Source organism: Salmo trutta, chromosome 30 (genome assembly GCF_901001165.1).
Source record: "Salmo trutta chromosome 30, fSalTru1.1, whole genome shotgun sequence".
Taxonomy (NCBI): Eukaryota; Metazoa; Chordata; class Actinopteri; order Salmoniformes; family Salmonidae; genus Salmo; species Salmo trutta.
In genome coordinates this window covers 12,197,232-12,210,323 of record NC_042986.1, presented here as the reverse complement: position 1 = coordinate 12,210,323, position 13,092 = coordinate 12,197,232, and the positions used below count along the sequence as shown (strand labels likewise).

At 40.3% G+C, this 13,092-nt stretch overlaps 1 protein-coding gene across 5 annotated transcripts in view; it reads right to left on the bottom strand.

Annotated features, from left to right (window-relative positions):
• The window catches only part of LOC115167974 (basement membrane-specific heparan sulfate proteoglycan core protein), a 157,801-nt gene extending 146,034 nt beyond the window's left edge, over window positions 1-11,767 (bottom strand). For all 5 annotated transcript variants that reach the window (XM_029722772.1, XM_029722774.1, XM_029722776.1 and 2 more), the window contains exon 1: window positions 11,392-11,767. In XM_029722772.1, coding sequence (XP_029578632.1) covers window positions 11,392-11,460 — 69 coding nt within the window. In that variant the 5' untranslated portion in view covers window positions 11,461-11,767. The remainder of the gene's footprint in view (window positions 1-11,391) is intronic.
• Between the last annotated feature and the right edge of the window lie 1,325 nt (window positions 11,768-13,092).

The window sequence follows — 13,092 nt, the reverse complement described above, 5'->3', positions numbered from 1 at the left end:
TACATGGTCCCACTATGCAGCTTTGACTGTGACCAAACAGTATATAAAAATCTCTCAACAGTCGACAGTTCAGTTCTGTTTGCTTCTTGTTTCCACAGATCACAGCAACTGAGTTTCAATTTTTCTTCTGAGAACGAGATTGAATACTTGGAATGACGGTGTGGTGGGTTTGTGCATGTTCACTCTACATAAGGGGATTATGGGAAAGCAGGGAGCACTATAAACCGTGTTTTGAGTCCACAGATAAGGACGCCTGAGAGGAAAAACAGGCATGATTGAAGATCTTGGGGATTTTCTAATCCAAACACACTTCAGAGAGCAGATAGTTCCAGGGAAGAGAAGAAAAACAACACATAGGGTTACTGCTGTGGCTATGTTGCCTAGGCCCTATAGGACAGGACAGACAGGATATGGTCTGACTGCAATGCGCCCCGCATGGCACAGGAAAGCCTGAATAAACTTTTACTCCGGGGAAGTGGGGCTTGACTTGTCCTGCAGATAAATCCAGGTGTCATTTCCCCCAACAGGACGATGTGTCAGCACCAGGATGGCCCTGTTCTGTTCTGTAGACAATCACAAACAACTAACCACCACACCAAACAATGGTCTGCTAGTTGAAGAAAAAAAATGAAATCCTAAATCCCAACCCTCTGTCGCCTGTTGCTCTAAAGATACCTCATGATGAGACCAATCACTTAGCCAGATTTCCTCCCTGGTTTCTCAGGATGCACCAGAGAGTGCTGTGAGTAGCAAGGCTCAAGCCACGCTGTCACGTCCTGACCATAGTAAGATGTGATTTTCTATGGTAGAGTAGGTCAGGGCGTGACAGGGGGTGTTTTGTGTTTTTCTATGTTTTCTATTTCTATGTTTAAATTCTAGTTTTTCTATTTCTATGTTGGGGTTGATCTCCAATTGGAGGCAGCTGGTCCTCGTTGCCTCTAATTGGAGATCATATTTAAGTAGGGATTTTTCTTCCTGGGTTTTGTGGGTGATTCATTTTTGAGTAGTGTGATTTTGCTCTGCGTCACGGTTTGTTGTTTCAAGTATTTGGTGTATTGCAACGTTTCACGGATGAATAAAGATGTGGAACTACGAACACGCCGCGCCTTGGTCCAATCCTTTAAACAGCCGTGACACACGCCCACCCGGTAATACACATCTCTTTGCCATATTTTGGCTGTATTTGAGAAGTGGATCATCTATTTGTCAACTAATTGCCTCTTTACCAATTGCTTTCAAAATAGAAACTGACAATATTCACACGATTACCTGTGCAAACTACCTTTTCTCCTGGACTTTACTATCGGGAAAATGTATGAAACGATGTCTCAAAAGGACAGGGGTATCGCTGGAAATCGTTGACATGGGACAAAACTGTTTTGACCCATGTGTTTATCAAAGTTTATATATCAACCGGGAATTAAACGCACTGACATGGCAACTACATGACAAGAGAGAAGCAAAAATGGTCTACTTACAGTATGTGTTCGCCTTGGTGGGATAGAAAATTGTTGATGTTTGATTAGACTATAAAGTAAGGGCCTCCTGAGTGGCACAGCGGTGTAAGGCACTGCATCGCAGTGTTGCGGTGTCACTACAACCTGTAGTCCCATATGGCGCTGCACAATTAGCCCCTTTTACTCCCCAATTTCGTGATTACAATCTTGTCTCATCGAGTCACGTGTCCTCTGAAACATGACTCGCCACGCTTCACTTCTTAACACCCGCTCTTAATCTTGAAGCCAGTGTGTTGGAGGAAACACCGTACAACTGAAGACAGCTTGCAGGCACAACAAGGAGTCGCTAGAGCGCGATGAGCCAAGTAAAGCCCCCAACATATAAAAAAGGTCCATATGGGGTTTAAAAACCTTGGCATGTATAATTTCAAGGAAGAAAAATGATATTTAACATTCAATTGAATATCAGAAGTCCCCCCAAAATGCCTAGATTACATTAGATTTTCGGTCTCTCATTATACAGTACAATTGTTTATGTGCTGTAATACAGTCAATATTTGATGGATTCTTATTTGATGGAGTATCTTACTCCATTCTGCAGCTGTTACATTTATCAGAACTTAATTTTTTTAACCTTTTATAAATTTTGATGACCGTTGCTACTGTGAGTTAAGTCACACAGGGTGAAAATCACACTCAGGTGGCTTGGAGATGCAGCCAAAGAGAAAGGCTGTAGTGAGCACAGTGTAATTTAGTACAGCACATCCTACTGTGGCTTAACCCAGCGTTTTCCGAACTATGGGGTCACGACCCAATGTGGGGTCACTTGATTTGAAAATGAAGGTCACGTGAGAAACTCTGAAATAAAATGTTAAACATAATTTCCCTCTACAATGCCCACAAGCCTCGATAGAACAGTGTACATGACCAGACACTAAATCAGACTGGGGGAATAAGAACATCATCAATGATTGTTATTATCCACAAAGAAGATCATAAAAAATTATTATATGATGATCTTTTGAACTTTCCAATACCTTTCTGATGCATTTCAGTCACTTCAAACCATACTTCCTTACGATTTAAATACTGTCAAAAGTACTGTCAGACTGATTTGTAATAGATTGTCATAGCCCCAATTACATCACTTTTTTTACATGGTGAGGCCGCACATTTAAAAAATATATAAAAATGGGGTCGAGGGACAAAAACGTTTGGTAACCCTTAGCTTTACTAAAACCCTAATCCCACTACAGAGGCTGGTGGGGGGAGCTATAGGAGGACGGGCTCATTGTAATGGCTAGAATGGAATGGTATCAAACACATCAAACATATGGAAACCACATGTTTGATTCTGTGCCATTTATTCAATTTCAGCAATTACAATGAGCCTGTCCTCCTATAGCATCTCCAACCAGCCTCCTCTGCTCCACTAGTACCCCACACAAGGCAAATACATAGAAAGCAAAAGTGAAATTACATATAACACAAGGTATATTCTGTAGAGTCTAGGGGGGAAAGAGAGAGCGACAGAGAGAGAGAAAGAGAGAGTGGTTGAATTGTCCATTCTCATAGGAAGGCTGTTGACATGCTAACTTTGAGCAGACTCCTGCTGGCCTCTCAGGGGTTTATCTCCTAGCTGCTCTCTCCAGTCTAGTGGGCTGTGTAGGCTGAGAGAGAGGCTGAGAGGGGTGCAGAGCAGAGGCCCTGGGTGCTGACTAGAGAACTGAACACTACCAGGCACAGGCCTACAGGGCTACACAGAGGCAAACTGAGACATATTTTGGCAGGGGCTTCAAAAGATACCTGTTTGCCAACAGTGCACTAGCACTGTACATTACAGTTACTGTGTCCTGGCTGCGTCCATTAGGTCAACTGTACTGGGTCAGGCGCAAGCTCTATTTGGATTTTGCATCCAAGTAGACACAACTGTATCCAGCAGACCTTTTTATAAAGTATCACTTTTTACAGGTAGGATAAAATGACAAAGTTGTCACTCACAGTATCAACAGAGGCCCACGAACCCAGTAAAAAAAGAAAAAACATAACCAGAAGTTACAAGTCTTTTCTCTCTCTTAATTATGTTCCTTTTGCAGTGAGGCAAAATGACCCAAGGGCAGTGAAATAGCCTTTGCCTGTTTCCTCAATAAACATCAATGATTTAATAACACCCAGGGAGAATGTGCATTTTACTGGAGACAGAAAAAAAAGTATTGATAAAACAGAGCTTTTCTTCTCGGGACAGGCAGGGGCTTGTCTGACATTGAAGGAAAGGACGGCATGGGCCTTTTAGTCTCTGTTCAGTGGTTTGGGAATCACCAAATAAGGAAGCGGAATTGTAATCAACAAACCACAGGATGGCAGGGTCACTAGGAGTTAAAAAGGGTTAGGTTAAAAAATAACAATACTTTCTTAATAATATACTTTTGACAACAAAATAGAGGCTTCAAGCACATCATTTCTTTAGCCAAAGAAGCCTTGGTAAATAGGGTAACTAACCCGCTTCAATGTTGCAGAGAAGTCTACAACCAGGGAGTAGGAACCATACATAACAATGCATTAACTCCTCTGGACAATAAGGAGGGCATTCAAATGGCTTAACGTTAATGCAAGGGGAAAAGACAATGAGGGAGATTCTAAAGAACACAGACGACGATAAAGAGCCTTCAAAGGGAGAAAATGTCATACAGTTAACTTAGCATTTCAATGAATCTCCAATAAGTGCAGGCCAAGAGACAGGCAGCCGGGAGAGAAAGTCTACCAGCAAAATATGAAGTATGTTTCCCAAATGGCACCTTATTTCCTATGTAGTGGGAAACATAGGGCTCTGGTCAAAAAGCAGTGCACTATAGGGAATAGGGTGCCATTTGGGACATAGGGGAATAGTTTTCCCCGCTGAGGCCTCCAGCCAGTGGGTGACCTTGTCATGAACTCAACTGGCTCTCTGACTGACATACATAGTTCCATAAAAGAGGTATGAGGAAGAATCCATCCAGACTAAAGCTTATTCACTCAAGCTGAATCCCCCACTAAACAGTTACTGGCATCAGGTGTATTAGACTTCACATTGGACTGTTTATGTCTGGAAGGACTTCTTAGAGGCCATTCCCACTGGGCACACCAGGTAATTTTAACGTGGAAATGTGGGTAATATTTGGTTGAAATGATTGATCAATGAGATTTCAATCTTTATTCACCCACTTGAAAAGAGTTGAATTCCCAATGGGTCATCACTATGCTTTCAACCACCTAAAAGCACAATCAAATTCCAATGGAAAAACAATGTCAAATGTTTTGATTAGTTGTCATTTAATGTGTTATCACTGCACTTTCAACCATTTAAAAGCACAACTGTCACGTCCTGACCCTTGTAAGAGGTCATTTTCCATAGTAGAGTGGTCAGGGCGTGACAGGTGGGTGTTTTGGGTGGTTTTGGTTTTCTGTTTCTATGTGGGGTTTTCTAGATTTCTATTTGTATGTTTTTGTTTTCTATGTTTTGGCCAGGTATGGTTTCCAATCAGAGGCAGCTGTCTATCGTTGTCTCTGATTGGAAGCCAGCCTGTTTTTCATGTGTGGGTGTGGGTAGTTGTTTTCCGTTTAGTCAAGTGTACCTTATGGAACTGTTGTCGGTCATTTGTTGTTTTGTTGAAGTGTTTTTTTTCATTAAAGAAAAGAATGAGCACTATACACGCTGCGCCTTGGTCTCCTTTAGACGACCCTTGTTACAACAACAAAGTTCAAATGGAAATACAATTTCACATATTTTGTATTTATACAACAATTTAATGCAGGGGTGTCAAACTCATTCCATGGAGAGCCTGGTGTCTGCTGGTTTTAGTTTTGTCCTTTCAATTAAGACCTAGACAACCAGGTAAGGGGAGTTCATTACAAATTAGTGACCTTAATTCATCAATCAAGTACAGGGAAGGAGCCAAAGCCCGCAGACACTCGGCCCACCACGGAATGAGTTTGACACATGATTTAATGTGTTATCAGATCTAATAGCAGAACCAAAGGACCTGGATTGAAGTTGAGATTACATTAAAAGTACGTAATGCAAGTGATCAATGATGTTCAAGATTCTGCACAGATTATTACAGCAATTGTGAAGATCTCCACAGACCTGTGACCTTTGCACGCTATCTTGAACATGCACGATTTCTATGATTGCAGAAGACATTAGTTACAGTAGGCTAACCCCAAAATGTGGCCATGGAATGTTGAATAAATACTGTTACATTAGTTTGTTAGATAGCCTAAAGTTAAGGCTATGTACTGTACTACAAAAATATGATTGAATTTTGTTTGGTTGACAACACAACCAAATATCAACATTTAAAGGATATCGATTTGTTGGACAGTTCCATCTGAGCCACTGGCTTAATCCTATTCTTTAACTTTTTGGGGGGTTTAGTTGGAGACGTGAATTCAACATATAATTTGTTCATTTATCGAACAAGTTCATAGGCTATTTAGTGTATTGAAAAAGTGATATTGAGTTCTGTTTGGTTGTCAACAAATTCCAGTTTGTCTACAAATTAATAATTTATATGTTGGATTTAGGTCTCCATCTCTACCAAGAATCAAAGAAAAAGAATTGGACTAAATAAAATCTAACTTTATTTAAAGTGCATTTAAAGTTTGATTTGATTACGTCTTATTCATTAACAAACAGGAATTAAAGCCAGACTAAGTCAGTGGCACAGATGGAACTATCCAAGCAGAAGATACATCTCCTTCAAATGCTGATATTTGGTTGCATTTACAACCAAACACAATTCAACATGCAGTTTGTTGGATTCATGTCTCCAGCTCAACCAAAAATGTAAGTTAAAGAATAGGAGTAAATCTAATCTAATCAAATTTGTAAATAACGTCCGATTTGATTTAGTCCTATTCTTTAACTTAGATGTTTAGTTGAGCTTGAGATGTGAATCCAACATATTAATGATTAACTTGAAGATTCATTTTTAAATCAAGCAAGGCTTGAAACCCTAGGCCTATATATATTGCCTATTTTTAGTTGAACCGTGGGTTGAATTGAAACCCAACAGCTGTTGATGACTTCACAAATACTATTTAGGCCTAAATAGTATCATTGACGATACTATTTAATTTGCTATTTTAAACCTACCCTTTAGAATGACTTCAATAGCAACAGTGAATATATTTAGTTATAAAGAGGTCTCTGAATAATCATTCTCACAATAGCACATGGGTAGTAGTCAGTGACAAATATAAAAGCTAGGCTTTGTTAAAACCCTGGACGGGAGACCAAATGAATAGCTATAGATCAACTCTCCAGTAGGAGGTGCTGCCCAGCCTTGTTTATTTTTATATAGTGGATATAACGTTGAAGATCTGATATTTCAAATGTACAAAAATTCTACATATTTCATTCAAGGTTTGTCTATGTTGAAATTGGCTACAATGATGACAAAATCCTGTGGTTGAAATTTCACCCTTAATCCAATGTATTTTCCACATAAATTCCACGTCACAATACACTGACAAATTACATTGAAACAACGTTGATTCAACCATTTTGTGCCCAGTGGGTTGACACCATGGACATTTATATTTTAGGATAATTGTAGCCCTTGTCCTACACTTAAAACATAGGTCATGGGTCAGCCAAGATCTAACATAACTCCACGAGGGATGAAGAGAGCAAGATTTTTGTCACAGCAACATACTGAAGCGTGACATAATAGTTTTGGATGATGCGTGTTCCAAAAAAAAGAGGCTAGCAAAGATCTAGGGGAGAGAGAATAGGGAGCGATGAAGAAAGAAGGGGAAACAGGGTTTCTTAGGGTCTCCCGTTGAATCAGGCAAGGTGGCACTAGGAGAGGAGCAGGCTATGCTGCTTCTGCTCAAGTCAGCACATGCTCAGTCCTGCTGTACCAGCTGAGGTGCAGCTGTGTTTGGAGTCTGCCCTTCCGCCTGACACGGATGCGACACACATGAAAGCGAAGCACACGCTCCCCATAACAACCACAACCGCAAAGCACACTGCATTGTGAATAAAAAAATATAAGAGGTTTGTTTGTAGAGCGGCGTGACAAAACAAAGCATTTTCTGCTTTATTAACTGTGAGTGCCAAATACTCTGCGCACAAACACTATTTTCATGCTCTCCGACAAATGAGTACGAATGGTGGGAGAGAATGAATACATTGTAAAATTAGATGCTTGAGGCTTCATAATCAACTTGAAACAAGATGAAGAGTACAATTTTGCATGGGAACCCTGAATGGAAATGTGTACCCCGAAGGCACAGGGCAAACTCTGGTGTGAATAAATCATGAAGAGGCCCATACTGTGAACTATGAAAAAAGAGTCCTAACCTCTGTGGCCTCTGGTCCACCCAGGCCCCATTTGTCACACCTCACTTCTACTGCAGTGTAAATAAATGCTGCCTCCACTACCTATAGTGCCTGCTGCACTCCATATGTGCACCGCCGTGTGTGTGTATGTATGTGTGTGCATGTGTTTGCGTGTGTGTGTGTGTGTGTGTGTGTGCGCTTAAATATGTTTGAGGAGGCCAGGGCAAGCCAGCCACTTCAGGATAGCATTGTCCTCGGAGACAAGATGGCCTCCTTTGCCTCCTGGGGGCAGAACTAAGTCAACAATGCAATGTTTGTCAAGCCAAGTCTTCACCCAATTAGCTCAAATTCTTGAGGCCCAACTTTCTAAACTGCTGTTTGCACTGCAGTGCACCAGGGACCATGGGTGGGGGCCTTATTGTGTGAATCTTGACTGCTGCGACTGAGTCAATAGAAAACGTATTATTGCTAATCAGTTTCGGGTGTCTCTATTTTTGATTGAATATAAAAACTGGGTGGGCAGGCAAAAAGATGAACCACTGTAAATCACTGAGCCGTTGATATTCACTCACTGAAATACTGTATGTGGTCATTTTGGCTTTGGATCCATGCATCTAAATCTCAACACAGAGACAGATCTGGGGTGACAAAGCAGCAGCACACAGTAACAGACTAAATCGCTTACTTAATATACCACATGGCCTGACACAAAGCATGGCCTGACACCCTGGACTGTATCACTAGCTATATCAAGATGTTACATAAGAGTTAGAAGGGGATCGTTTTACAGGATTAAAAAAGAACAAGTTTATGACAATGGACACACAGGCTGTATATGGGCTCAGAAATCCAGGGCAACCTCCCCCTTACACACAACGACCAATGAAGTCAGGGGACACTTGTGGCTGTGGTATTCTATACCGGGACGGAGGGCTCACAGAGCCAAAATAGTCAGCAGTGCTCACGGTTCTGATGTCAGACAACCAGAAAACAAGGCGGCCTCCAAACTCCAAACTGCTCGTATTATCATGAGAAGGACCGGGTGTCAGGATCATAGAGACATGCCATGTTCTATATCTATGGTCAGGACAGGCAGAGAACAAGATTAGAAACCCTGGCCCTGAGTCGACTACCCTGGACAGATGCTGGTGGCTTCATCAGTGTGTTAACAATAAAACGCTTTCACTTAAATTATCCCCAACATAAGATATTGCTGGATAATGGCAGGATGAGAGGAGTTGATTGAGTTGTTCAACTGTTATGAGCTATTTTATTGACATTAACCAGGTTTCCATCCAACCTTTTTATGCGAGTTAAGTACATGTCAGATAAAAAAAAAAATTAATGACACTGCCTGGTGGAAACAGAACATTTGTCAGTAAACTTTCCAAATGTCGACAAAACAAAATATGCTATGCGGGATCTTTTTGTCTGTAAAATTAATTATGCGAGAAATGTCGGTGGAAACGCTTTTACGCTCAAATATTTATATAATAACCATTACATCGAAGTAAACTTGCAGTCACACGATGACATGTTGTGTGACCCTTCCACTACGACTCGTCGGGAAACCATGCAGTTTATTAGGCTACAGATGAAATAAATGATGATGAACTTCTCAGGGTTGTGAAAGTGAAAGTTGATGATCTTGAGGATCCTTTACAGAAAATATCAAGGGTCTTATTCTGGTGACATGATCATTGATGCTTGGCTTTTGTCCATAATAATCTCATCATATAGTATGTAGGCTATACCTGCACTGTATCTGCGGGCAGTTGACTAGAGCGCACGTGCCAATACCATTGTGGGCACACTCGCTATATAACGCAAACATTTTTTGTGAGAAACCATCAGTAGAGTTGAAAATGCAATGGAAACCCATTTAACTTGTTTTTTTTGTTTTATTTGGTACATGGGAATTTAATATATTATGATATCAAGCACAGCCTTTTTTCTGCAACAAGTCAATTTGATGGGAACACATCTCCAGTGGGAAAATGCGCATATTGTTTTTTTTGTTGCAGATTTTAGAATATTCACGTGAAAATCTGTAGCCAATTTGATGGAAACCTAGCTATTGATTGTTTGAGTTGATTGCTAGAACTGACCCTCACATTCCAGACGAGTGAAGGGGGCCCTATACTAACATCAATACATGTGCTTAATTGAATCAAGTGTCACGCCTGTCACAGTGCAGAGTCAAAACGCTAGAGCCAGATACAGCTCCTTGTCCCAGATAATTCAATTATGCTGCTATTGTCATCGAGGTTACTTGTAAAACTATGGAAGCCATCTGCCATTACCAACAAGCAGTTGAGTCAACATGTATCAGATTCTTGCCAAATGGAGACCCCCAAAAATAAGTTGATCTTTGATAGCGATTGATGATATGCTTGAAAAATGTACCCGAAACAGAATAACCACATACTTCAGCCAATTGGACATGACAACAACAACACTTTCCATTATCGTCATGTAAACCACAGGAATTACAGTGAAAAGGCTTCTGAAAAGGCTTCACTTTTGATCAAATGAAAAACAGAGTAGTAGCAGACAGACAGAGACAGATGTTTCTGTTAGAGAACAAATAGGCGAGAAACCAGACATGATCTCGGCTATAGTCTAGTAATTATTCTCATAATGTTGGATAAAATGCCATCTCTTACAATTCACATCACTTGAATGCAGGGCCAGGCTACATCTTATGCGTTATCCTTATGATCCAAGGACTGTGAAGCTCTGTCTGAAAAGATATTCATTGACCATTTTGAATGAATCGAAAACATTGTCACTAGCACAAGGTCTTTATCAAGTTGAAAAGTACACTGATGAATATTTATACAAGAACAAGTGGCATGATCAAAGTATATGGACACAATGAAGATATGTTATAAACACCAGTATTTCCCCCAAGATAAAAAGCTGTTACCGTTGATTTTATTGCACAGTCACTGATAAGCAACCAATTCTAGATGCGGACCAGTTTCTTTCACTACCATTCCATCATTGTTTTATGTAGCCCCAGGTTACCTTTATTGTCTGCAGCTACCACATATAACTTAATAAACGTAATAATCCGACACCTCTGGGTACCAAGTGAGTTAAATTAGCTTACCATTGCATGATTTTGCAAATAATGGAATTATGGTCAAATATTGCCAATTTTCGTGAAGTGTTTCAAGTGAAGTGAGTGTGATTCAGACATAAGTTTGAGAAAGTTTTAAAGCATGTAGACGCCAGATAGGCTATGAATAGACTGTTTCTATGGACATAATTAGATCAGCTCTATTCCACTAGAGATTCTAGTTTGTCACATTACTTTTTACAGCATCTTTATGAAAAGTATAATTAGTGTGTGGGGAAGTATATATGTTCAACAATGGTATATGTAACAACACTTGAAATGAAACACTCAAGAAACAAATAGCCAATACGTTTCTTATTTTGTAATAACGTTTTGAAAAGAATTAACTACGTTTCTTTTCTTTGGGAAATAAATAAGGTTGCTGTGCGTGCAACGGTGTGAGCACTAGAGCAGATGATCTACAAAAGCTTGTTCCCCAGAAATAAATTAAACTTCAAAATAAAAGTACGCAAAAAATAACTTACATTCACCAGATGACAGGTAAATATCAACGAGACGATAAGTCCAGAAACCTTGTGGATCCGCGTGCCCATGTTCCACCAACCCAGCACAGGCTGCAAATGCTGGGGAAAGGAAAATCAAGGTCTTTCACTTCTGGCTACTGAAGTAATATAAAGGTGCACCTCTACACTTTCTACGTCCCACACGCGGTGGGACTTCATCAACAGAAAATGATCCCTTTGTGCGTTTTGTTATGGAAACAGAACAAAAATATTGATCAAAAGTGCCGTGAAATAGATAGATCGGTTTGCGTCACTTCGGACCCACTGTCCTTTGCACTCAAAACTTCGACTTGTAATGCGAGCGCAAGTCAGTGAGTCACTGGGAAGTCTGACGCTATTGAGACACACGAGCCACTTCCCTGCATAAAAGACGGAATGGAATTCAGGGAGTGCTGCTGATAGGCAGTCTTAATCACTCCGCGAGGAGACGCCACACAGAACATATTTAGAGTTACAGTTTTAAAACAACCACATTGGTTCAAAATGTGTTTTAGGCTACAAAGTTAAAAGAAGAAATTGAATCATAAATTGGATTTAATGTATAGATAAATACTTATGCATAATTACGTTAAATGACTCACCAATTTAAAATCCACTCAGATGCAAATGTACTTTTTCCTAATCACTTGACTGGTTACAGAACGATGCCCTCTTGGCATGTATTTTAGATCTACTCTCATGCCCGCCAAAGACGTGTGGCTCGCTTTTGTCATGCATAACCACCATCCAAACCAAAAGTGGTTTGGGGGAAGAGCTGTTTTGATACTACATGATGTGGATCAATTTACCTTTAAAGCATTAACTATTCCAGTTGAAATGACTGTGGTCTGTAGGCCTATGTGGAAAGTTTGCACCAGTGGTTTAGGCCTACCTTGATGCCGATGAAGTCTGCACATCGGCGCCCTCTGTTGATCTCAAATCAGTTGCCCTTGAATCAATTGCCCTTGTGGCCCATCATGAAGGCTTGATGACGTTTCTCCACTGCATATCAGATAACGAATTAATGTGATTAACAGTACATTACAAACATACTATTCTTCATGAAATCTATACACAAAACCATAATTAAGCAAGTACTTTTCGAAAATGATAATAGTGTAAGCCTAGAGTAACAATTTAACAATAACTGAAAAAATTGTGTTACTGGACACCATTGCAAACAAAAAGAGACTTGCTCTAACAGTTCGAGCCTACAGATTAACTGTAAAGTCTACTAACCTTTAGGCCTGAAGCAAGTAGGCCAGGTCTGGGTATTTTCAACCCCATGCTCCATCCCCTGAACACTTACAGAGAGAGCATTTACTGACAGTGGATTTATGTTTGTGCTCATTTATATCCATAATTGGTACAAAGAACGCCTCCATCTCAAGAGTTCACACCGAGCAGCTGCTGTCAATTAAGAGTTTAACCCTGGCATTTCAGCTGCAGCTTGTTCCACTATGTTTCCACTCCTTCTCAAAGGCTGCAACACTGATTAACAGAAGAGATATGTGTAGTTACATAGGCATGCATGGTACAGTGTAAGTACAGTGTAATACGATGTAACTACACTATAATTGCATTATACCTACATGTAATACATATGCATTAGCCAGGGTAATGTGGAACCAAAGTTACATGGAATTCAGGTGCCAAAGTTGCATTGCACACCACCGTTATATG